The sequence below is a fragment of the Colletes gigas genome, unplaced genomic scaffold (assembly GCF_013123115.1).
Source record: "Colletes gigas isolate AHSC1104 unplaced genomic scaffold, ASM1312311v1 Colletes_gigas_Sc00009, whole genome shotgun sequence".
Taxonomy (NCBI): domain Eukaryota; kingdom Metazoa; phylum Arthropoda; class Insecta; order Hymenoptera; family Colletidae; genus Colletes; species Colletes gigas.
Window position 1 is genome coordinate 5,967,894 of NW_025106638.1, and position 27,980 is coordinate 5,995,873.

Sequence of the window (27,980 nt, forward strand, 5' to 3'; positions counted from 1 at the left end):
GGCGAGGGGAGGGTCAGACGTTCTACCGTTGCTTGGAACGAGCAAGCTTGGTTCGCGTGGCGAAGGGGCGGACGCGAGAGGCAGGGGGGGGGGAGGCTGCCGATGGGCTATGGAGGGAGGTTCGTGGGTGGCAGCTGAGTACGGAGTGATAGGGGAAATCAGTCGCGGTTCGAGTACCGCCACGTATGCACGCGAGCTGGTCCGCTCGTCTCGTAGCTTCTAACTGTCCGTGTAACGACACGGTTCTGTCTCTCTGTAAGCGCGTATCTCCCTGAAATAAATACAACAATACGCGTCTTCGGAATTGGTAAAAGACTGAAATCCCGACCTTCTCCCAGAGTTTATTAGTCCTTTTACAAAATAGAGGAACAAGACGTTTACGCTGTTTCCCGGCGACGGGGAACCGCCATCCAAGCCAATCAGAAACACCGATGTAAACAGAGAGTACTATTTAAACGGAAAAAGCGCCGGCGAGACGCTCGCTCCCCCACTCCTGTCTTTCTTTCGCCCGTGACGAAAGGACGTTCGAGATAATCCGAGCGAACGTTTCTTCGTGGGGAAAGTCTGCTTTTGATATACCAGTTTTCAATTGTCGCTCGAGAGGATTCCGCGCGATCTCGGCGCTCCGACGTTATAAACAAAAGATATCGTACTCTGTTCGTTTCGTAGCCGATCGGCGTCCGAATACGTGAAAAACTCGCTTGAACTACGAATAACAAAACTGTGAAATAGTTTCGTGAGAGGTGAAGTGACAGGATATTTTGTCGTGCTTAAGGAAGAAGGTGCTGCATCGCCGAAAGAGGTCTGGAACACGGTGGACCAAGATGCTCGACTTCGAACAACAGGCCAATCAAGCGCAAGCCCTGGCCTCGCTCGACGAGGACTGGCACCTGCTCGAGGGTGAGCGCACGACCTTCGCAATTTTTCTTCTCCTATTCCTTGCATGTTCGATGCTAGCCTCGCGACAGGACAGTGGCGTCGACGCTATATCAGCGCACACCTGGTGAAACCTACGTCGGGCTGGATATATGTATCTCGTTGACCCTTTCAGGCATATTGGTTTCGTGCTCGTCGCTCGTACAGTGAGTCACAAAATTATTGGCGTACGCAGAAAGCGATAGGGATTTGGGAAAAGAAATAATAAAGGATTTTTATTTAAGACATAATGTTGAACCATGAACTTACAATACTACGACAAAATAATATAATTAAATATAGTACAATTATTTAAATTAGAATTTGAAACATAAAAATAATTAACGTTATTTATAAATATTTGCATTTTTCCGTTGTAAATGATGTTTCAACGTATTGTAAGTTTAAAATGTCGGACACCCACGACCACTATGCCAGCCAACGTGTTAACCTAGCCACGAAACTTTTCATTAACAAATTTCATTAACAAATTAGTGGCGAAACTAGAGTTTTTTTTTTTAATAACTTCTTCAATGTTGCTCTTTTGGGGAAAACTGTAAGAGAAAAATTGAGGAAGAAGAAAGTTTTACATAAAAAATGTACGTTTTACTTTTTGTTTCGACAAAAGCTGTTCTGGAATTTTGCTATTAACGTTCGAGTTTTTGTAGCTCAACGGCAATTTACGCGAGCACGTTTTACAAATTCATGCTGCATAAAAATTGTTGCAACTTTCGATAAACGAAATTAAATTGAAACAATTGAAATGGACTGCGAATGGGGCACTTTTAATCCGTTAAATATTATTAACTTAAACATAAAATGACGAAGAATGAATGTTTTTGATAATTTTAGTTAAGCAGCTGCAATTTCACTTCTCTCTCATACAAAATGTAACTTACAGGATCTTATTTTTAAAACAGTGACTTTCATTACCACGTAATACATAAATTACACAAGTAAACAATTCGTGGAACTTTCTATTCACGTTAATAACATTTGATAAATGGCTTTTTTAAAAAATCGGTACGTGTAAAGTTCCTTCTAGATAGTCGATTTTGATTTTTTCGATTTGGATACGTCCATTGAAAGTTACAAAAATTTGTCTGCAACGTGCACGCGCTCGGATTTGTAAAACGCGGTCGAGTAGGCTGCCTCTGAGCCATAAATAACAACGTTAATTGCAAAATGCCACAGAAAGCTTTCATCGAATTAAAAAATGAAATATACGGTTTTTTATGTTAAAATTTTCTTCTCATTCGTTTGTTTCTCTTATCATTTTTTCCGCGGAGTCCGTTAAAAACATATTCGTGCACGCGAACAGTTCCGTTGTACGCAGGTTTCACCGTAGTTATGCCGACTATGTAACCGTACCTAAACGTGTACCTTACGTTCGTGCATTCGTCGGTGCAGTGACATTTAGTTACCCAGTATTGCGATCGATTTTATCTCGATACATCGCGACGACGAATGTCTCGTGATTATCGGTTGGTGTGCGAAAATTAAAATGCATTCTTATCGTAATTTTCATCTTTGCGTGACGTTATGCACTGGTATTTCCTTCGACCAGGATTTCGAAAATTATCAACGAACGCTGCCGGCACTTGACGCGCGACACTTGGTTCCGTACCAACCGAACATTCTTTTTATCGAACAGCTGCCCTCCGGGCTGGCCTTCCGACATTACTGTCCCTTTTTCTGACCGCACGAACGTCTGGTGTCGCGTTTACGGCTTTCATTGTGATTTCTTAATACCCACCAAGGAAAAATAACGGCACGCACGTGAATTTCTCGGGTCCAGGAGTAGCTTCAAAAGAGAAGTAACGAAGGCTGCCGTCATTTCGATTTTACATTACATTCTACAAATATTTCTGAATATTTATAAATAAATAATTAATTCTTTTTTTATATTCATTTAACTTTTTCCAGACCACATTAGATACCATTACCCTAACTCGAACAGTAAAACCGACCAACAAGCACACGCATAAACATTCTACAAATATTTGTGAATATTTATAAATAAATAATTAATTCTTTTTTTATATTCATTTAACTTTTTCCAGACCACATTAGATACCATTACCCTAACTCGAACATTAAAACCAAGCAACGAGTAGGTATAAATATTCTATAAATATTTGTGAATATGTATAAATAATTAATTTTTTTTTTTATATTCATTTAACTTTTTCCAGACCACATCAGGTACCATTGCCCTAACTCGAACAGTAAAACCGACCAACGAGCACACGCATAAATATTCTATAAATATTTGTGAATATGTATAAATAATTAATTTTTTTTTTATAATCATTTAACTTTTTCCAGACCACATCAGGTACTTACCATTACCCGAACTCGAACAGTGAAACTGATCAACGGATACAGTACACGATATACCAACATAATAGTTTTCGCAAATCGACTTGCATTGATATTAGCGACTTCGTAGTGTTCGTCGTCGAAAATTAGTAACATTACGCATGGGAGGAATTAGTTGCATATATTCGTAGCGCGCTTTGAACGCGTCGCGGGATGGCTCGGTTAATTGAGTTTTAAATTTGCCAGTACGTTCCGGAAAATTGGGATTCGTAGTTACGTCACCGGGGAAAATATGGCAGGAAAGTTGTTTAACATGCGATCGATGTGTCTATCGATAAGTTCTGCTGCCACGAGTCTTATTATTTTGAGGTTAGAAAATGCTAGCGACAATTTATAATCCCGCTAACGTCTGCTATTATTTCTGCTATTATATCGTCCTACGATACGTCGATGGTTATGGCCTCGCTTGTAATTTATTGTTCGTAATTAATGGTAATAATGCCTGATCGCATCGATTACGAATCATTTCTCCGCGAAGTCATCGACGCGTCTAGTTACTCGAAACACGTTAGCATAATTTATTATTCCTCTGCTAGCAGCGTTGTAACATTGTTGACGTTGAACGACCTTGAATGCCGGTCGGATCGTCACCATCTCGGTTCGAGGATTGGTCGAATCGACGAGTTCGGAGACGTAAGGTTATCGGCGACAAAGAAGCGACGCCGGGCAGGAACGATGCTTGGAAAGGAGACGCCAAAATGTATGAAGGCCTCCTCCAATAACGCAATAGAAAGTAGATCCGCGAGGCTGTTTCGACCAGTGCTTTCGTCTCGAGTAAAACCACATTTAGTTTATCGTACAAACATTCGATAAATGTTCCTATCCGAATATTACTACCCGAATATCATTATCAAAAATATTACTATCCGAGTATCACTATTTCAATATATGTAACTATTCGAATGTTATTATTCGGATAAGAAGGTGTTCATGTATTTGCGCCGTATACAGCAAATCCTATCATTGTGCCATCTCGGGATCGGACGGTGACACAATGAAAGAGTGGGTAGAGAAATTCAATCGCTCCTTTTCCCTTTACGACGCTAGGTGTTTGTGTACATTAGACACAAGAGTGAGAGTAGTAAGAGAGACTGAGAAACAATGAAACGAGATACAGTCGATACTTGCTTGTTAGTACCTCATTAGTAATCTGAAAAATTCTTGATCGTGCGTTGGAGACAACCCTGAGGTTCGTAGTTTCAGAAATTGGCGGGGGCAACTTCGTGATACAATGAAAGGTGAACGTTGTGACACAATGGAAGGATTCACTGCATGAACATACCATAAAAAAAATATTTTCTGCGTCGTAAAACAGAAAATCGAAAGCGACGACTATAACGAGGTTTCTCTATTTGTGAAAAAGATCCCTTCTGTTCAAGGATTTGTATCCCCGCCACTATACTCGGGTCAACGAGACGAGTCGGTGAAGAAAAACAAAGTTTTCGTGCATATAATGTCCACGTAGTCGATGATGCGGCTGCTAAACGACACTTACGAGTCACTTTCGGGGCCGTTTGTTTACGTCTGCGACTCGTCTTCCCCCTCGTGTACCCTCTTGGAGTTCGGTCGCTGAGCAGTGTAATCTGATCCCCAATCGAGTGTTTGGGCGAGGAAAGAAACCGCGTTACTAACGCGGAGACAAAACTTTTTTTAACGTATTCCTTGTATTTTGTGTATATTTGGTGTTATATACTTGAATAGAATCGGTATACGTAACCTCAACGTTCGAAGATTCGCCGCACGCGCTGCACCGATCGAACGTACGTTAATAGGCATTCCAGCACCCGAAGGGTTAATTAATTTTTGTGGATAACCGAGCGGGGCAGAGGACGCCAAAGCCAGAGGGCGAGCCAAGTATTCTTTAAAAAAGTTCACGCACGGGCGAAAGTGCTCTCCTGTTCTCGTGCCACTTATCAAGACCCCGTACGCAACTGCTACTTAACCGGACTTCCGGAATGACACAGTACCGCAGACGCAGTCGTACGAGTCTTTTTTTCACTACCCTCTCATTCTGTCATCTCTTTCCCATCTTTCTTTTCGCCTTTCATACTCAACGCGAGCTCTGTCCACGTTTCTAACTGTATTCCTTATATAAGTGCACACGTTTTTCCGCGGCCCCGTCGTATTCCACCTAAACGTCCATTCTAATTCAGCTATTGTCTCGAGTTTCTGGCGTTTAAACGTTTGGATACCGTTCTTCGGTTTAAGCACGTTGCTCTATCTGATGATACTATCTAGACAATGACCTGTTTACCTCCCGTCTCTAACTACGCGTCGCTCACTAGCCACTTGTGTACCTAACCTAACTTGCAATGAAACGTATTCAATCTCCCAACACAACGATTCCGACGAATATCACACTTTATTGGAATAATCGTAACAATAAGACACTTTAGCATTAAAAATGTGTAGTCCTATTTGAAAAATATCGATGACCTTGGAATATCGAATTCTTGTGTTGCTAAAAGTGGGCACGTTGCGTGTTGAACGCCTCGCCCCGTATTACGTATTGTTCTTACGATGAAACATAATTCGCGCAACAGTGTTCCCAGGGCTGCCTGTTCGTCGAGGACGCAATTTCCATCCACGGTGAATCGAAGAACGATACGAATAACGTGTCGTCTGAATCTCCACGGATGTGTCTGGCTCGCGTGTTAGTCCCGCGCGACGTACATTCCATTTTCATGAATATCTAAGGGTTCCCTACAGCTAAAGCTTCTCTCATCAGACGCAGTCGCCGTCTCGCGAAGGAATCGAGAAATTCGCTTCGCCTCCGCGCACGTCCGTGGCTGCGCGACACTTCTCCCGCCAGATAGCCGATGGTCGCCATCGAATCGTCGCGTCTACGAGCAAAAACGTTCTCGGGTTCACGGTGGTCGAGCCTCCCGGTCGATTCGGCCGGTACGATTTTTTTTCTGCACCATTTCAACAGGCGTTCCTGTACACGCAACGCGAACGTCGGTAACGGGGAAGCAACAGATCCAAGATTAACGAATTTAAAAGCCACGAACCCGTCGAAGTGTCCTCCATTAAAGTCCGATGCTACAAGAAACGATGACACCGGCTGTACGTCACACAGATCGATACGGTGTTCCGTGACGAGGAAGAGATATTTGCATTTAAGGCCAATAGGATGTACATCGTTGTCATCGTCTTCAATCTTAAAATACCGACGTTTCCGAACGTTGTACAACTTGTTGCACACGTTCGAAGCTCTCGCAAAGGTCAAAGAATGGCGTATTAGATGAAAATCAAAAACCGATCGACGATGCGTGGAATCTACGAGGTCTTGGGATAACTATTCGACCAGATGGTTATTTAACTGGGTATTCTTCGTCTAGATATTAGTAGTGCATATGTGTCGTACATATAGCTATTAAATTTCGATTACTAATTATTCAATTAGATCACAACATTGTCTAGATTATAAGATAACTTCGTTTGCACACATCTTTTTGTAATTATTCTGTGAAGTTAAGACCCAATTGAACAGTTATTTACACAAAATTCATAGTTAAACGGGAGGAACTAGCATCGAATAGACCCAGTAATAGGATAAAAAGTATCTCTGTGAAATTTACCTGATGGACAGTTACCCAAACGAAATTGGTTGTTAATAATGGGGAAGACACTTATATAACATAACAATCTGACCAATTGTCTAGCAAGCTATAAATAGAATCGATAATAGGTGAAATGTCTATTATAGTTTCGATTCAATTGAATGGTTATCCACGGAAAATTGATAATTACGTGGATCATGAGACATTTAATTATTGTTAGTACTTAGATGAAGAGACAATGCATAGAGTTATGAAGGTGAGATCTAATTGAACAGGCATGTATGGAATGCTGTTAAATGGATGAAGGGACGCTTGAAGTAACGGTAGTATCCAAATGAAGAGACATCTAACAGTATTCAAAGCAACTGTCTAAGAGCACAGGTATCCAGGCAAACTGAGATCCTGTTAATGTAGAAACTAGTCACAACTGGCATTTAATATTGACGTCTTGAAACCGAGCATATACAGAGGGGTCCACCTAAACCTGCCGTCTCAACTACTTGGAAACCGGTTGTTACGTAAAAAAATGTTTCAAACAAAAATTGTAGGGTTAGGTTAGGTTATTATTTCTACTTTATTTTTTTTTTTATAAAGAAAACGGTTTTCAAATAATTTAGTGGATCAGCCTGTATATCATAGCCTAAAGGTATCGGTAATTCGATCAAACATTTCGAGTCAAACTTTGGACACGCTGTTTGAACAGATAATAAAACAGGTGGTCAAAGTCGGCAGACAGTATTCCAACAGGTGTAAACTGAATCCAATACGAATACAAATCTCCGAGGTGAAGGTCATTTGTAGGTCGTGTTGCAGGTAAATGATACATTTTATCAGTGTTGACTAACGAGTTTTTCGAAAAGACCGACCGAACATTCAATTAAAATAAAATACATAAAATACGATATCGTTTGAATGACCACCACTGGTCTCTTACGATTTTCTCGAAAAACAACGATACGAAGCCGTTTCGGGAAAAATCGTAATTTTCGTTTATTGTGCAGAAAAATTTACTCGGTGCGCGCGCGTGGGCAGTGCCTAAAAAAAACACGCTCCTGCGGGGACGGCCAGGTGAACCTGGCATCGCCAAACACGATATTGTTCCCGCAAACATTTATGTGCTGTGGAAACAGGTGCGTGCCGTGCTTTCCGCCGTGCAATCTACAGTCTGTCCCGCAAGAGCGTGTTGGCGATATTTTCGAAACTTGATACCTAATAAAGGAGAGACAGTGATAACCTAAACGTACACAGTCCTCTCGAATACGCGTCGGCTAATTTTCTTTCAAATTCGTTTGTGTCAAGAGGACAAAAATTAGTTTTACAAGTGGGAGGCTACGCAGGCTAGGTTAAGTCAAGGTTTGACTTTGCAACGACGCTAACATGAATTTTTTAAATAACAAAACAAGTTTTTTTCGCGTTCCCTTTGAATTACAAGATTTTTTCTAATTTTTGAGGTTATGTGTATGTATATTATGTCTCTCGAAGCCACAATTATTATACGTAACGTTCTCCAAATTGTTTAAAACGACGAAGATAGTGAATTGACCTTTCTACAGTAAAACACACTGTATATGCCCGAACGTATACTGATAAACAGCTTAATCTTATCTGCGTGAAAAATGGAATTATCCGCGCACGAATCCCGACGACAACGATACGCGTTGAAACATGCAGCAACTTTCCATGAATTCGCGGTAAAAAAACACAAACATCTTACGGCGAACAGCGTCACTTCTGCCAAGGATTGGACCTTGAATCATTAAAACCAGGAATTCCCTGCCGACCGACGGAGACTGCGAAATCATCGTGAAACGCAATCGAGTGTATTTCGAACTTGACGCAGAGAACAGTGACGCGGATTTGGAAAGTTATAGAGCCGGGGGGAGGGCACACTGGACTGGGAATGTCCATTCGGGCAGTGTTTCTCAAATTTCGCCTTCCCGCGTACCACACGAGGGAATTATTTTGATAAATAGAGTAGGATTCTTTTAATATAGTACTGAATATATATACTGTAAATATAGCATAATTTTTTATCAACGTATTTGTAAAGTATTTCAGATTGAAACAGAACCAGACACGATGTAATTTGAATCATATTTACGTACGAGTGAATGACAATAGACAATTAATATTAATAGGTAAATCTTATCCAAATTATATCACATTTGGTCTCGTTTTAATCAGAAAAATCCTTAAAAAAGTTTTTATGGTGCATTAGTGATGCCTTACCGATATTCGAGCTCAAGTCGCGTCAAAGGTGGTCCCCATCACTGGTGGGGACGAATAACTGGCAGTTGTGCCGTAGTTCGTTTCTCGCAGTACCAAGTATACAGGGTGTTCGGCCACCCTTGGGAAAAATATTAATGGGAGATTCTAGGGGCCAAAATAAGACGAAAATCAAGAATACCAATTTGTTGATGGAGGTTTTGTTAAAAAGTTATTAACGTTTAAGGTTCTACCCGTACTGAATTTTTTTCTCGAAAATGCGCAGGATTTCGGGGGTATGTCTATTCACCAAAAATTATTGTAATTGACCCCCGCAACTGAAAATAATTTTCCCAAAACGATTTGAAATTTTTTTTTCCATCGAAAAATTTCACACCTCCAATTTTTTTCTAGCAAGTGGGTAGGATTTCGGAGGTATGTGTATTCACCAAAAATGATTGTAATTGACCCCCGCAACTGAAAATAATTTTTCCAGAAGTATTTAAAATTTTTAAATTTAATTGTTAATAACTTTTCAACGAAGCCTCCATCAACAAATTGGTATTTTTGATTTTCGTCTTATTTTGGCCTCTAGAATCTCCAATTAAAATTTTTCCCAGGGGTGTCCGAACACCCTGTATAGTAACCGATATAGTACTGAAATTGAACCGAAATAGAACCAATATTGGAATTGATATCAGAGTCGATACCTACAACCGTAACCAAAACCGATATTACATCAGAACCGTTACTCCAGTAATAGTTATAGCACTGTTCCAGTTCTTCGTAACTGTTTTGAAACCCAAAATCGATATTGTAACGATTTTCGATCCCTGTACACAAGCATTATCTTCTACATTACTTGATAAAATTGATCGTGCCGGAGTTCCTTTGGCTCACTGAGGTCGCGAAGGTGGCGCCACATACTCCAACGAATGGCGTTCGAGCGGAGAAGCCCCGCCTACTCGGGTCAGATCTTTCGAGGTCCGTGCTATACAATGTCCCGACGGAACGTTTAATTTCAATGGAGAGGGAAGGGTCGTGGGACTAGACGGAGGGGGGGGGGGGTGGATACGTGAAAAGTGTAAAGGTGTATCGTTGCTTTTCGCGGGACGACGCGATTTCGCAGCGGGATAAGGAATTCCAGTTGGCGAATATTCAACGCGAATCACGCTCTCCGGGATTATCGAGCTTGCACCTGGACCAGTTTTCTGCCGCAGTGCTCTGCTCGACCGAGACCGTCGACGACTCTGTCCGCCCTTCCTCTCTGTCTCGCTCTCCCTGCGTTTGCATTTTTTTCATCAAAACGTTTCAGGTCGACGGACGGTCGGGCATAGCCGTGCCACGCCGGAACGGATGCATTTTAAATCTTGGCACGTGATGAAAATTCAGCGGCGCGAATGGTATAAACAGTTTCCCGCTGGCGGGAAAGACGATCGTTTATGCCTCCATGAAAATTCTGTTCTTCTTTGGACCGGCGACGAATCGTTGCGCGCCGGCGATATAAAATCTATCGCTGCGCTAATGGGCTCGCTACAAGCGAATTCGAACACTTTTTCGCGCAATATTTTCCTGAAACTCGGATACTTTAACACTATTTGCAATATTTCATCGTATTTAGAAGCATTTAGACAATTTTGAAAATTGTTGATTTTATAGCTTTACGAAACATGGTGTTAATTTTTTTTTCTGTATTTCTATATGTAAAATAATTGATAAATAATCTAACAAATTCACGATGACTCGGAGAATGGTGATATCACGTGATTCGAACGAGATGAGGGCGGGGAGTGTAGAAATAGCGTTCATAAAGTTCAGTTTCCCTATGAGATTTGAAACTTAGCGGTGACCCAGTTATAGATATTATTAAACTTGGCTATATCTGTTTGCAATTTCAATGTGTATTCTTTTAAATAATTTATATTTAGAATTTTATATTTAAAAGAATTTTCATATGATAAAGTAGTTTTCTAACATTGATCAATGTGTACATGTACATTTGTCAAGGGGGTCAGGTTACGCCGAACTAAAAATTTTAAGTGGCGGGGGTCGTTGTAATTTAGACGAAACGATTCTAATCGTAATTTGTGTCGTGCGTTACCGTACTCGATGCTCGAGCAGAGATTAAATGTCGCGAACGAGAAATATTTGGGAAGAAAGTAGAGACTCCTTCCGTCTTGCTCGAACATTCCAGATCACAGGTGCGTCGTTACGCTCGTGAGCAAAAGACGAGCGTAGAAAGTTAGACCTCGTTACATCGCGAAGCTTTTTCCTCTGGCATTTACCTCTGCTTTCAATCAAAAGAGAGACACACTCTGTCTCGATTGCCTCGGTTCGTCTTGTAGATCATTCATCCTAATTATAAGGTTTAATGTCCTCGCGTCTACTAGGTAGCCTTACACACCATAATTTTCTCCTTTCCCTTTCATACTGTTCCGCCATCTATCCACCATCAGTCGCATTCGTAATCAAACGAAAGAAATGGGAAACGGAAACACCCAAACACACCTAATGGGAATTCATAGTCACGTTGAACCACGATACGAACACGTTTCTAACCTATAAATTTGAATTTTCCTTTCTCATCAACTGCTATCGAATTTTTTAGGCCAAACGATAAAATAAAAAGTAGAGGAAATCTATTACGCTTTAAAAAATCTTATATCGTGTGCTATGGATAGCTAAAATTATTTTTTGTGTAAATATTTATCATGCCCTTTTAATTCTTACCATCCACAATTTTATGCTAACGCGACGAGATTAAAAATGAATATATCGTTTACTTTGTTAATTTACGCATTCGATAAATTACATTGCTTTTTTGCTCGTTACGCTTGTCCGCTTAATTTTATCCGCGATTGTATGCACGTACTGGGTGTTCCGTTATTCGTGATACAACTCGTGGACCCTTTTAAAAAAACTGTATCGATGGAAACTTTCCGACCGCGAGATGCAGGAATATTCGTTAGACGGTAGATGGTATCGACGAGGAGCGAGAAGTGAACGAACTCGCTGGCTGGAGGTCCTTGGGACGAACGGGTACAACGGTCGAATCGTAGCTGGGAACGCCTGGCGTGTCCCTGACTCGACAATTAGGCCAATGCCTCTACGAATCGATGACCCGTTGAAAAATCGTTCTTATTTATTCACGTGGCCCCGTCGGCGTTGACCAGGCTAGACAGGAACGCCGAACAGTGCTAAAAGGAATACGATACGTCAAGCGTATCTCTCTAACTTAACCCTCTTACAAGGGAAGCTTATAGGATGTGAATCTTTTTTTTCCAAAAATTCGTTGTCTTCACATTAAAGGGTACAGAAAGTCACACAAATTTGAATTCTATTCTTAATTTTTGCAAGTCACTTCTTACACGCGTTTGCAATAAACGTATGTAAGAATTATTTTGTAATTTCACTTATGCAGTCTCGTATTGTTGAATTTCCTAACCGTCTCGTGGTGACACAGAAACCATCTCCAATTACGATGTATATGTCCAGAGTTTTTTTCCTGTTTTTGCCTCGGGTTAGGTTTCTACGAACTCATGGTGTTTATTTTACAGAGATAAGACTTCGTTGCCAGGACGAACCGCTCTACGCTCTCGCTTTTCTTCAGCGGATGAATCGTACAGTTTGGAAACCGATCTTGTACTGAACTATATGTATACTATATATTCAAACGTTTAAATATTGAAGTTCCATTTAATTGTACAACCCATAACCCTACAATTCCAACACATATTACGTCGAATGCTTCAGTTTAACACACGTACACGTATATTTCATTACTCGAACGTTATAAACGTAAGCGTTCGAATAGTTTCGTACATCTGATGGCTTTCGCGAAGCCGTTGATCGTTTCCGGTGATCCTGCGTAATTTCCATCGAGTCAGGTCGCGTTACGGTTCGTCTTCGGACACCTCTTGCCACCGTGTGTACACCGCTACATAATCGATATCTCGCCATGCCCAAATGCCTTATAACACGGTTTATTGATTTGCAACTCCGCCTCTGCCGGCGTGTACGCGCATAACATCGGCATAATAAACCAGTCGTCTGTACGCGGCCGTTCCTGTCAATCGGAGAAAGATATAAGCTCGCCGTTTGTTGACAATCGCTGCTTCGTCGACCTTGGCGTACGAACGGCCACTCGGCGGTCTGAAACATTCTGGGAAATCGATACGCTTCAAAACACACGAAAAAATCGTCGTTGGTCGTCGCGTCTTAAGCAGCCCCTAGACGATGACCTTAAGCGCTAAGTTTAACGTTCAAAAATCACTGGATGCAATTTTACAAACCATTCAACAGTTATTAAATTTCATTATTTATTTACTTTTAAATATTCGTTTTTCGAAACGTGATATATTCTATCTCGTATATTTTGGGACTGTGAGTGTCGTAACTTGAATTCGTGCAGGGGCAATTTAACGGTCGATGGACGGGGCAAATTTTTTTATCGAGATTAACGTTTTTCATACTTCGCGGTCCGAAATATTTTTTATATTTCGTTCCAGCGGGATCGTACGCAATTTACAGTAATATATTTAACGTAAACGAAGCAATAACTTACAGAAATATGTTTTATCGTTATTAGTAATTTAAAATTAGTCACCGTGCGATATTTTTGAAACGCGAAATAAAAATCGGCGTATATGATTGAATATTTGTTTTTAAGGGTCTGTTTATTTCTTCGTAACATCTAGGTGAGTGTGACACCCCCGTCCTTCGTCCGTTTTTGTTTCGTCACGACCCTGTTGGTAGAAACGAACCAACGTAAGTACATATAAGACAAACAAATTAAGATGAATTTATTAGGATGAAATTTCGTTTTCACTGTGGATGGGGAGGGTGTCCACGGAGACGCAAATTCTTGATGACTGACGGGAGTAGCCTATTTATATTTCGCACTGTCGAATCGATGGATAAATGGGCTGTCTACAAAGGTTCGCAAGGTGGACGGGAGACAGAGGGGACGACGTTGAAAGGATTAATGAAAACGAGGGTCTCGAAGTTGGGTCAATGGCGTAACCTGAGGGCGTGTAACTTCGTTCGGATTCAACGACGTACATGAATAGCAGACACAGTGGACAAAATTTCTATAACACTGCTGTTTCGAATAGAAAAAGTCAAATATTTTGATAACGGAGTCAAATTCAAATTAGGAAATGATTAAGAAATAATAAAATATAAAATACCTATATTAAGAACGAAAAAATCTTTTTATTTTTAACAGAAACCGACTATTAAATTATTAGAAAAGGCATAGAAATTATAACACCAGTAACCAGTACTTCCGTCATTAGGTTTAACGACTTTTGCTTTGTCTTACGGCTTTTTCAAGCTTCTTAATGCTTCTACAGTACTCATGGTTTCTGTATATTGTTTTTAATAGAATTCTTCATAAAGTTTTTGTGAGATTTAAGGTCGGATAAAAGGATGGTCACTCGATAGGTTACAAATTTTGTTGTCTAACAGATTTCTGTGTCCTCTTAGCATCGTGCACCGACGTTTTATCTTGTTAAAAAATAATCGGGGGTAGTAATACGTCTTTGTCGACCATCTACTGCGGGTGATCGATAAATAGCCGTCTCCGATGGCTACGAACTTCTGTATTAACCGGCTCCGGGTCTACCAAGACACGTAGTTCTCCGACAACGAACCTTTTACAGCGTCAAAGCGAATTCATAATTACATTTGCATCGGTAGGGCGTTCACGTGCGTACTGCCGGGGCCATGTGCATAACGCTTGCAGTTAGCAATCAATCGCATCGACCGACTACGGAGTGACTTCGGTATATTCGTCGTAGAGTCGTACAACCTCGGCTTTAAACCGGCGATGCGCGATGCCTTCCGTATCTGGGCCATATAAAGCAAAATAATATTTTCTACGAGCCAAATTTCCAGTATAAAATATCGAGGTTAAATAATTTCAATTATAAATAATATTAAATTTTATGGTGATCGGAGGAAGTAAAATCAAGGAATAAAAAGTTCGAACATCGTTTCGAGGTTAGAAACATTTTTGTGTTTCCATCGTGGACACGAGCTCTACGCGTGTGTAACGCTGCGCGAACAGCTGATGGGGATATAAATGGCGCGTGTCGGGAGAGAGTGACGTCGATAAACTTTAACTACTTATTATCTCGGGAAGCTTCGGATTGTGTGGCGTCGCCTACCGTACTCGCCACCAGAGGGGTCGCTCTCTCGCAAGCGCTCGACCCTTCCATTCCTATATATAGAGTGTTCAGCCACACCTGGGAAAGATTTTTGTGGGAGATTCTAGAGGCCAAAATAAGACGAAAATCAAGAATATCAATTTTTTGACTAAGGCTTCGTTAAAAAGTTATTAACAATTCAATTCAAAAATTTCAAATCATTCTGGAAAAATTATTTTCGGTTGGGGGGGTCAATTACAATCATATTTGGTGAATACACATACCTCCAAAATCCTATCCACTTTCGAGAAAAAAATCAGGTAGGTGCTGAAATTTTTAGGCGAATAAAAAATTTTTCAAATCGTTCTAAAAAAATTATTTTCAGTTGCGGGGGTCAATTACAATAATTTTTGGTGAATAGACATACCCCCGAAATCGGGCGCATTTTCGAGAAAAAAATTCATCACGGACGGAACTTTAAACTTTAATAACTTTTTAACAAAGGTTCAGTCAAGAAATTGATATTCTTGATTTTCGTCTTATTTTGGCCTCTAGAATCTCCTATTAAAATTTTTCCCTGGGGTGTCCGAACACCCTGTATACGCTTCTCGACTGACTATCCAGTATCTCGACGTCTGAAGCAGAGCCTGCTATAGAAAGCTTTACATGATGTCCACTAGCAGGCTCATGACGAAAACGGTGTTTCTGTTTTCCATTACAGATTGCAAAATGGTGTAAAGGTGATATTTCGAGTTCATTTCGCGTAAAGAATTTTTCGATTTGTTTGGCTCGACCTGCCGTTTTAAAACAACCTGTACAATGTTTGTCTCCGGACGGTAAAATTGGTGGAAAAATCAAGATGACAGAGACGCGGTGGTTCTCCGGTATTCGCCGGTCCGACGGAATTAATTGGGCGTCAGGCATACGTAAACGCCGCCAGCTCGGCCACGTAATTATGTCGACGGGTCGATCAACATCGTAAAACACCGAATTACTATCGAGCCCCGACCTCTATCCAAAGAGAGAAGCGAACGTAATATCGATCGCGACGTCGGTCCGCCCGACGATATACGATACATCCCTCGGAGGTGTGGGGGACCGCAACTTTCATTCGATTTTATTACGTCTCGTGCAGGATCCGCGACGCGTAAACACCTTCTTATCGCGTGTGTAACACCCGATGATTAAGGGAAAACTACCGAAGTGCTTGGACACGCCGCCACATCGTAGCCTTTCGTCATTATTCTTGTCGAGCGAACCGATACGTTCGCGTTTTGTCCACTAATAGAATTTATTTATTCCTGGTGTCTCGAATTTAATAAACCAGACTATTAACAATAATCTTGCACGCACCAGAGTATCGTCTATGGATTGGCGAGGTTCTTACGATGAAAATAAGTCCAAACATAACCTCATTTGGACTTTTCTTAATTATACGTGTTAGAAACGTTTTCCTGATATTTTTAATAGCGTATAATTCAAAATTGTGCTGGTAATATTCTCATGAAGATTTAAAAAAGGGGGGTGATTCTGGCGTAAGTATCTTTACCGCGGATGGATGCAAGTATCGAGGCAATCAAAAACCTTTTTTTACTCCAGCAAAAAAAAAAAACAAAAATATTTTAAAAAACTTATTTCGCAAAACAGAATGTGGTGGCTGTCAGATTTTCGGAGTGGTTTAACCCGTGATTCGTCGCCCATGGAAAAAAGGACGATAAGCTCGGAGGCCTAGGCAGTTCCCTTATCAGAAGATCGCTGGAATCCATCGGGCGAATAGTGTCGAGATTTCAGCGTTCTTCGAGGCTAAACAGGGCCGCCTGATCGATCGAATTCGCCAACGGGGGCGGCCCGAAACTTCGTCCCTTTAGTAGGGGTTAGCGATTGCCTGTAAATGCTTGGAATTACTTCGGATAGCGTTTTGCAATGTCTCGTCCCGAAACGTTTCGAAAAGCGTTAGAAAGACGAAAACTTCTGCGAGTCTTAAAAGGTCTCGAAGGATTTATCGAGGGCGACGAGTTACGACTACTTAGGTTCAGTATCGTGAGTCTCGACGCAATAGTAACTCACGCGTAAATCATTGCGTTTTTAATACAATAAATCAAACGATAACAGACTCTAGCTTTAGAGCATTCAAGTGACCATCTGGTGACAAAAATAAGAAGCTTTGCTTTATTTGTCAAGGTACAATAAAATGTTGTATTATTTATTCCGTGAATATAAAAACAAAAATATGCTAAACAAATGATTAAACTTTGAAGTGCTTACTTTTCGGTCAACAAAGAACACGGACTGTACTATTAAATGTTGTCGCGAATACTAGTTTTCAGGAGTGTTCCGCCATTTCGTTGGGAAATATAGAAAACGCATTGGTTTAATCAAACACGGTACTTTCTATGTATAGCGACTTTAATTGTAACGAACGACGAGCACAATGCAAGCCGGGAAACAAACCGCTGCCGGTTTCGCGTTCTGCGTCCCGCGAAAAAATTCTTTGATTCCTGGAACGCTGTGTGTACCCCCTCTCCCTACTCCCGTCCTTTCCACCATCCTCTACCGCGTAACTCCTTTCCCTCCCGTCTCTCCAGCGTTGCCGCGTTTGCGTTTTCTTTTTTGTCCTGGGCGTTTTCTCCTTTTGATCATCGCGGTCTTTTTGAGCGAAAGGAAACCACTCGGTTCGGAAATTAGAGAAAATAATAAAAAAAACCGCTATACAGTGTATTAGTTCGTTCGTAACGTTCGAGCAGTCGCGATTTCGCTCGGAATCTTCGAGCTTCCTCGGTCCGCTGAAATTATACCTCCGTGGACGCGAGATAGTTCGGCGCGTGACCGTCAGCCAGAACCGGCGCCACCATGCACTGGCGTTTCGAGCAATGGACGAAAGTGAACAATTCGAAGTATCGTTAGATACATCTACATAGTTGGTTCACGCTACAGCTTCAAGCTTGAAATGTTAATAAAAGAATGCAGACCACACACAATTTTAACTGAATTTACCAATTTATCTGATCTTTGCACTGGTAACTTATTGTTATTCTACTGTTGCGTTTTTCTACGTTTTATAAAAATTGTCAACAGATCCCCCCTTTTCTAATGTAACTATTGCTCCGTGTAACTCGATCTTTCCTTTCTTTTTTCAGGTAAGTTTCGAAAACCGAACGTGGACCAATCCATAACTAATTTCCAAAGGAATTGTTCTTCACAGGTAATTTTAAAAATTTGTAATGACACCGTGATTTATTATACGATGAGTGGTCAAAAAGAACGTGTTTGCGAATGTCCTTTAAATGGAAGACTGGAATTTAACAGACCGAGTACTTTGTAAATCAAATATCCGTGAGAAATGGTATTATCGGGAAGGAAATGTCATTCGTTTGAAATTCTGTAGAGCATTCCAAGAATTCTTGGTCGTTCGTCGAAGAGGCGGGATATTTGAACGACACTCGATCGGGCACCGACGAAAGGGGTCGCGTTGAAAGGCGGACGTTGAGTCGGGAAAATATTCATCGTAAAGTTTGCATCATATTGTCGAGACGGCTTTTTGGGCGCGTAACAGGCGGATCTTTAATTTTCGAGCCGGAGTACGACAGATACCGTAACTCTAGCAGAGGGACGGGCCCCCTCCGCCATATCGATTCCCGCCTCGTGCATCGTCGTGGTAGTTCGGCGATCGTCGCGATCGTATCGTTCCCGGGGCACTGTCAGGTGCGTAGGATGGGGTCAGGGGCCCAGTCTCACTTTAATTCACGGACAAGGTCTGTGAAATGGTGTCACGGCTACAATTGCGAAACCGTATCGACCCTGCAATTTATATTTTTCCTATCTACGTTACACATTTTCCTCTACGTTGCGTATCGTTGGAACCAGACTGCCTTGATATCTCCCCTACTTTAAATATTGAATAAAGACCAACGCTCCTGTAGTGCCATAAACAAGCGTTAATTTATTTCAGCGTTTCGACTCTTAGAATTCAGTTGTAATTTTTAAAAAAATTTTTTTTAAATTTTTTATTTTACTATAAAACATACGAATTTTAACCACTTGACAGTTTCCCTCGAGCATTGCTCGTGCAAGTGTTGCTACAATACCGATAATTTAATTATTCCTAAGTACATGTCAAATATAATAATAAAGATCGGTTTTGCGTGGTGCATTCCGATGCAATAACGCATCGTGAAAATAGTGGCAGGTTGAGTAACGCGGGAGTCCTTCTGGCCAGGACTTATTTAGCGTCACTGCACTGCACGTTGCAGACTTTCAACCGTAGTAACGCGCGCGCGCCTTTCACCGAGCCGTGCCACTGTCATAATTAGATGGACCGCCGTTTCGTCACGTCCGTGCGTCACTGACAATTAACGTAACACAAGATCCGGACAGGGTATCGTGTCCGTCGCGAATTAACCGCGTCCAGAATGGAAGAAAACGTCCCACCGTCGCGACGTAGACCAACCAATCTCTCTGCCAATTCTCAAAGAGAACAACCGGGAGATTGATGTACTCTAACGAGCCCAGGTCGCTCGGACGCGAAGTAATTATTCGCGCCTACGTTTAAAGCCACGGGCGTTTTCTTACAATCGAATTTTTAACAGTAACTTAAAATCTTAATAATATCACTTTTGATCGTAACTTAAAATTTTCAAAATTTGCACGGCACTGTCATCAAGCATAATTTAGCGCGTACGCTTGTATGAATGCAAAACGGGGGTCCTTTCATATCTACCTCGGACTTCTGAACGATGATTGACTACCTGTTAGGAGAAAGGATGAGTCATCTAATCGTTAGATCGTGTCACCGACAATGGCGTTCAAACAGCGCGGAACTGACCGGGTTAATAGAGACGCGAAACTACATGGAAAGTCATTGGCATTAGATTTCGTCAAGATAGGATGAATTGCCCGCTCAAGGTCACCCAGATCCTATGTATCGGGATTAAAATTAACCAAACTTGATTTAGTTAGACAGACGTTTTACGGTTGCAGATTTTACGAAACATTACCTATTGGAGAATAAAATTCGTGTTGGATAGTGTTATCGGTCGTGAAGCTGTTAAAAAGATTTGCTCGCTATTACACGGAGAATACAAAAACCGGTGCAAAGAGGATTTCGCGGGGGGAGGATTATTCAAATCCAACTTGAAAGCCGTTTCACTGGAGGCACCAATACGTCGTGTCACCGCCAACCCTTGTTCCACGTGTCCTCCGCCCCCAAACCGCCCACGGACCTCCTAAGAACAACAGTCGAAAGGAGTCAAGGTCGTCGCCTCGGCCTGCCGCTCGAGCTTCTTGCGTTCTACGCTCGCGTCTCCCTCCCCGCGTCCAAATCTCCTTCCCCACCTCCGTGCCACTCGATGCAACCTGCGAAAACGGTACGAAACCGATCGGTGCACGTTTGCAACTTTTTTCAACGACGATACGATTTGGGACGACCGATCCAGTGAATTGAGAATAAAATCCCCTAGACGAGTCCCTAGACAATTCCGAGTGTAATAAGAACGTTGTGTTTTCCTGCACGGGATAAATATACATATAGTTTATATAAATAAAATAAATACAAAAATTAAAAGAAACACCGTGTATGTTACATTTTGTTATCATTGTTATACAACACATACTCGTTATTATCGCACTTTGCGATACTGTTGCTCGAACAAGTACTCATTTTGGAATCGAAACTATTGTTGACTCTGTATTGGTTACATAATTCGGCACACTAAAAATAGCTGTCACGTGTAACATAGAGAACCGAAAACTGTACGACTGGTAGCGAGTTTGTTATGGTTCTCGCATCGCACACGCTGGGAACGTGACTCTCGACGTCGTCGTTTGGAGGTCAGACAGCTACACGACTGATCATCGAGGCGGTGAAAGAGCGTTGTGAAAGTAGGACTTGGACTATTCCAATAATTTTGAATATTCGAACATTTTATACATGTTCAGACACACATTAACATCCATATTATTCAAACATCGACGTGTCATAAGTAAAATTGTTTAACTTCATCTTTATTTATTTTTAGAAGCGCAAGAACAATTTTGCAATTTATACATAAAACGTCGTCGACTTTCTCTTTGTTTACTTTGTAGAGTCAAGTCCTATTCTTTTACTGCTATACGTGGGGCATTAAACGATTTATTATTAAATTTTCACTATTTAAATAACGCAGATACCGGTGATATTTGTACATCTTGGCATCAGCAGATTCGGGTCACGTATACGGATGAACCGTTGCGGTGAGTGAAATCGATGGTTCTTAGAAGATGATCAATAATCGGCATCTATGTACAAGATATTTCCTTTAAACGGAATATCTAACAGGAACAGTAATACAGAATTTCAAAGTTCGAGGTTGAGAAACAAATCGCACGATTTGTTATTTCGTAACAAGTAAAAACATGTAAGAGCGGTCGAGGAGAAAGTGAAAAAGTAACGTAACGCGAAGAATTAGCGACAGACAGATACAATATTTTAGTCGTGATATACTTTTTTTATCGACCTACGAATAATGGCCCACTGTGCGTTGATAGAAAAACGCAGGCTTCGTTCGCTGACGGGCCGAGCCTGCGCGCATGCGCGCACGGAGCTCGGAAATCATCGCGTTCAGTAGATCGGGGCCGCGTGTTTTCGCTCCTCTCGCGCGCTCCTACCGTTTAACCTCGTTTCTTTCCGTATCTTCGGCCTGTCATATTTCCGAGCTCGCCTTCCGCCATTGTTCGACCCTCCGTTTCGACGAGAAACGGAATATCGGATAACGAACGCCGATGAATATGCAGAGACAAAACTTTCGATCTCGTTGGCGAACCGTGGCGCGCGAGAGCGTATTGTGCGCGTGGGTATCTTTCCTCGACTAACCGTCGGAATCGATTTCTTTGTTTTTTTTTTATTTTGCGTACCGCTGCGTCGGACCAGGCAGAGTTTTCGTCGCGGTGAAGAACAAGACGGGACGATTCGTCGCGTGGAATCTAACCTCCAGCCGGATGCGTTCGTCGGTACACGATAGTAAGTGCTGCGATCTATTTGGACGGGCGTATCTAGCCGAAGCCGCGGTACGCTCGGCGATGTCGCTTTTAATTCGGTAAGAAAGTGGGTTTCTGGGTCACAGCGATGCGATACGCGGACCAACCGGCGCGCAATACAGGCGGACAAACGGCTTCACACGGCTCTTGGGGAAACGACTTTCTTCGGAGCAGTGCCGTATCTTTCCCGACAGCGAATCGTTACGGCCCGTTCGCACAATGGGATATTTTTTTTACCGATTCTGCCATCTTTACGAACGGTTAACCCTTTGCACTCGGAATTATATTTCAATTTTGTTATTAGCAGCTCCCAACGCTTTTAAGTGTTTTATTTGAAATGTACATTAACTAAAATATAGAGCGATTTAAACAAACAGAGGAACAAATAAATTCAATTAAATACTGTTTTATTTCCACTATTGTTGTATTTTGTAATTTTCAAGTGTACGATATCTATTTGGTTTGGATTTGACAAAATGTCGAGTCATCTGATTTTTTGAACAATTTGATTTTTTGAACAATTTGATTTTTTGTTGATTCTCCGAAACATAAGTAGACGCGTCGAATAAAATTCCAAATTTGTTCCTCTCTTAATTATCATCGTTGCTATTAGACATCGTTATTGTTCTCATTGGTGTACATACTTGAATTACGTATTTCCATTTAATGCAACGACGTAAATTGTGCGGATATCAGATACGATACGGCGACCTTCGAATGGCCTTCAATAACAAAAGTCACATTTATGTACGTGGAAAGAGGAACTTCATAAAATGTACGCGATTGGGTGGACGTATGGTTAAAAGTACTAAGGAAAGAAACGGTGTTTGTAGGATGGACCGTCGAGGTCGCCGTAAATCGCTTGTTTCGTTTCGACGAAACGACGGCGGCAGGGACATTTTTGCTGAGAGTGAAAGTCGTAGGTTTCATCGAGGTAACGCTAACTTGTACGTTCTCCGACTAGGAATGTGCACGTCAATCGAGGAAAGAGAGAGGGTGGAGCCAAGCTTCGCGTTTATCCTTACGTAAATTCGACGCAATGTTATTACGCAGGATTTAACCGCGGTGCAAAGTACACTAACTGTAACGAGTACGTCGAAACACAATAACTGATAAATAACCAGCACGCGCGCATCCGTGTACACAGGGTGTCTCGAAAGTGTGGAACGAAACGAACCGTTCCCTTTGGTAACAGAAATCAAAAAGTCCTTTAACAAGTTTAATACATATTAATAAGACTAAAACAGTGATGCATTACAACGCGAATCTGTCTTTCGCTGTTTTTCGTATTTGTGGCTATTTGAAGGCTGCGTTGTCATACATCGTTGTATTTGCCTTTTGACGTCGGTTACAACATCGCAGCGATAAAACCGTGGAATTCCGTTTGAAGAAAGTTGATGACCTTGAAATATAAGAAATTGGAACCTTGAATAAAATTGTCTGATCATCGTAATACGTATCCCTTCGAAAACGTCCAAAGTCGTAATAAAATCGGCAACTTTCCTGGCGAGAAAGTTCTGTAATAACGTTGTCAGTTTTTTTTTTTTTATTACGTCGCGTGCTGCTCCATCGATCATGAATTAAATATATCTTTGAGAACAGAACAGAAACGCTGCGTCACGAGAAACAACGAAGTTGCAAGACCCCGTGATCGAGCCAATCTCTCTCGTCCGAGCGGCGTTCGAAATATTCTCCGATTACGTCACACGCGGTGAAATCAATTCCGGCGACCACGTTAATCGAGATCGCTCGGACAAAACGTCGAAACGACGTTCAAAATGAATCGACACTGATCGCGGCGCTACAACTACATTGATAAGCTGTCGATGACAAGCAGGGGCGGCGATAGAGCCAGCGGCGCCCATGTGCAACCAGGGGCGGACGAACCAAGAGCCTTGTTCAAAAAGAAATTTAAAAGTTAATAAATAATATCAAAATTAGATTCTACAACTTGAAAAACTCCCAAACCCGTTTCTTTCGTAACGAACAACGTGTGAAAATAATAACGCCATTAATTTTGTTCACATTTTTTTAGGTTCAGCGAATAAATTTAATATCGGCGAATAAATTTATCGTTGCGGGGTTACTTTGAAAGAGTGACATTTTTTGTTCGATTTTTCGGTAGAAATACCGTACTGTGGGACGGTCGCTAATCGGGTGACGCGTCAGTCGGTGAACCTGACGGACCGAGATCTAACTGTACACGCTCGCGGACGTTCAGTCGAGGACAAAGAGGGAGGTAGATAGGTGGGATAAGAATGTCGGGCAACACACCGGTTGGGAAATGAATTGTGACGTGGCCTGGCATTGAGAGAGACACGCGTGTCCACGGGCACGCTGAAACGAGCGCATCCACGAGCACGATAAAGCGTGAACGTGGTGAAAACGAACCCAGCCACGTTGTCTAATTCCTCGCGCGGCCTGATTTCGCGCATGGCAGCCGCGAGCAGAACGTCGTCTTTAACCCTAGCTTCTCGAATACATCTAAATAACTTCACGGTTCTCGCATGGGGTCTTTTTCTACCAAACAGTAGCGTAACTAGAGGAAGATTTTCGTCAGTGTTTGGTAAAAAATTAATCAACAAATTACTGCTAGTGTGATTATTCAGTCACCTAGATTCTCGAATATACATATCTAAATAAATTCACGGTTGTCGCATAGGATCTTTTTCTACCAAACAGTAGCGTAACTAGAAGGAGGGGGGGGTTTGGTAAAAAATTAATCAACGAATTACTGTTAGTGCGTTCCAATTATTCTGTCATCTAAAAAGTGTATTTGGGAAAGTAGATTTCGAAAATTTATGTATGAAAAATTATTATTATACATTTTCGACGTACAGAATTTTACAGGAGTTTTACTAGCTGCTTTTGTATAACTGTCGCAAATATTTCTCAGCATATCGGAAAATACATACGTAAAGCATATCGGCGGTCGCTCGAATGACGCGATTTTAGTAAAATGGCCGTGTCTTTCGGGGGGGGCACGGAAACAAGGGACGACGGCGTATCGCGGAGCTTTTGCCAGCGCAGAATTCCCCTCGGTTGATTTATGGCCCGTTCCACGGGCCAGTTTCCGAGTGGAATTATTGTCCCGTTTAATCGCGCCTTCCAGACGAAGAAGTCGAACGCCGTTTGGAGGGAAACAACGGCTAAGAGATGTTGTAAATTGCCAGGTACCCAGGTAGTTTGTCAACTGCTGGATAATCCTGCGGTGACACTGTTGCGATTTGCGATTACCGGCAGCTTCTAGGTCACTTCGAACCGTGGCCGGTTAATAGAGGCTGGCAATCACCGTTTTACTACTAGAAAACGAAAGAACCCGTGCCTCGGGATGCAAACACGTACAACTTTCACATTTCCAATGTTTTTCATATGTTTCGTTACGCATATTCTCGCGGACGAATTCATTTTCTTTCTACGTGACACATTCCTGGTCATCCTGAGTTTCTCGAATCCTTGATTTGCCTGCAGATCTGTGTGTTTGTGATTATTAATTTTATAGATTCTACCTCTATTTTTGCATGATCTAGAAACGACCAACATTTTGTTTACACAACCACATGCCACGTCTGCTTGTTATATTATGCTTCTAAAGTGGGAATGCCAATTAATTTCCAGCGCAAGAGGTTAAGGGGCCTTTTACTTTGTGCGATTTAAAAAATCGAATTGCTCTATATTAAGAATATAGTTGGTTTTTGGATTTCGGATAACTTGTTCGTAAAAACTGTTGTTCGTTGATCAACAAAAACAGTGTAATCAATAGATATTATGCGTTGCAAAAATACGTAAATATAATTAAATATACGGGGTGTTCGGCCAAAAATTTTAATGGGAAATTCTAAAGGCCAAAATAAGACGACAATCAAGAATATCAATTTCTTGACTGAGGCTTCGTTAAAAAGTTATTAACAATTAAATTAAAAAATTTCAAATCGTTCTAAAAAAAATTATTTTCAGTTGCGGATCAATTACAATCATTTTTGGTGAATACCCATACCTCCGAAATCCTATCCACTTTCGAGAAAAAAATTCGAGAAATATGACATTTTTCGATGGAAAAAAAATTTCAAATCGTTCTGGAAAAATTATTTTCAGTTGCGGGAGTCAATTACAATTATTTTTGGTGAATACACATACCTCCGAAATCCTATCCACTTTCGAGAAAAAAAATCGAGAAGATGTGAAATTTTTGAAACGAAAAAAAAATTTCAAATCGTTCTGGAAAAATTATTTTCAGTTGCGTTAGTCAATAACAATCATTTTTTGTCATTATACATACCTCCGAAATCCTATTCACTTTCGAGAAAAAAATTCGAGAAGATGTGAAATTTTTCGACGGAAAAAAAAATTTCAAATCGTTTTGGAAAAATTATTTTTCAAAAAAAATTTTTTCCAAGGTTGGCTGAATACCCTGTATGGAACGGAGGGGTCAGTCAATCGCTTGCGAGAGAGTTAAGAGCGTAGCCCTCTGGCGAGAACGAGATGTAACGCCACACGCTCTATTCCAACGGAAAGTATAGACAACTTAATTTGCGAAATTATTATCTATAATTTTGATTACAGATACTTCTTTTCAAAATTATAGAGCACCAAAAACACATTTTGTGATTGAGAAGCACTGCTCGTAATTTATAATTTAAACTATAGGTCATGACTAGAGATAATCAACCCTTTATTGGAATAATACATGACGAATCAAAGCAACGTATAACAATTTTATTTGATCGAGCAATTAAGCTGTATTCCTTCGTTGTAAAATACTTCGTTTTGTAATTCAAATTCTAATTTCTGTTCTGCGAACGACGATTGCACAATTGTTTGTATTTTATCGCGATCACTTTTGCAAGCTTCGCTCAGAGTCGTTAGAGTAAATCGACAAACATAAGCTACATTTATAATTCACGATCAGAAATTAGGCAATCGCTCGGAGCTAATCATATCTGACTATTCCATAATCATGACTGGGTTACATCAGCGATTCCCAGACTCGTTTCGCGTCCGTTTAGTTTTTAAAATGAAAAAACGCGCAATTGATACTCGAACGTATTTTATTTTTCAAGACGGTATTAAAAATTGAAACACACGTAAACGCAACTGTTAGTTGTTTTATTTTATTTCTTAAAATTATTAATCATTATTTTTAAATTCTACTATATTCAATAAATATTTTCATTTTTTGAAACAAAGTCAAGATTTTAGTTCCCGACAAAATATGGTTTTGATCCATCTCTAATATATAAATATTCGTTAAACGAAGATAGAATGGATAAAACCAATCGTGCATAACAATAATGTAACGTGTGAGAATAATAACTGTAATAAGTAATTTTACGGTTTCTAAGCAGAAGCAGTTTAGTAGCGTTCTATACACGCATCTCTAAAACAAACCAAATAGATTTAGGACGTTCCGTAAATAAACGTCTGTTTATCTGGAGTTTCGAAGGTCTTCATAGAGCGACTCGTCGAGCAAAACATCGCCCGCTACGTAACAGCGCCCGATAAACGAATTTTTAGCAAACCGATATAGTGAGGTCGTTGCACTGGCAGAAAACTTATCGATGAACGCGCCCGGCGACAGACAGCTGATGAGATACAAGAAACACCGTGGAAAACGAAGATTCGTACTCGTCGATATTCCGCGGAAACGTGAACGGTAATCGAGTTTTAATCATCGATTAACCTTCGGGACCTACCTGGCGGTCGGAACCGTGTTTTATTGTCTAGCAACAATAAGTAGGTCGCGCTCGCCTCGCTT

General features: G+C 41.1%; 1 protein-coding gene across 1 annotated transcript in view; it reads left to right on the forward strand.

Annotated features, from left to right (window-relative positions):
• Positions 1-206: 206 nt before the first annotated feature.
• The window catches only part of LOC122397397, a 100,321-nt gene continuing 72,547 nt past the window's right edge, over positions 207-27,980 (forward strand). The window contains exon 1 of the mRNA XM_043396534.1: positions 207-900. Within this exon, the coding sequence (XP_043252469.1) occupies positions 825-900 (76 nt within the window). The 5' untranslated portion in view covers positions 207-824. The remainder of the gene's footprint in view (positions 901-27,980) is intronic.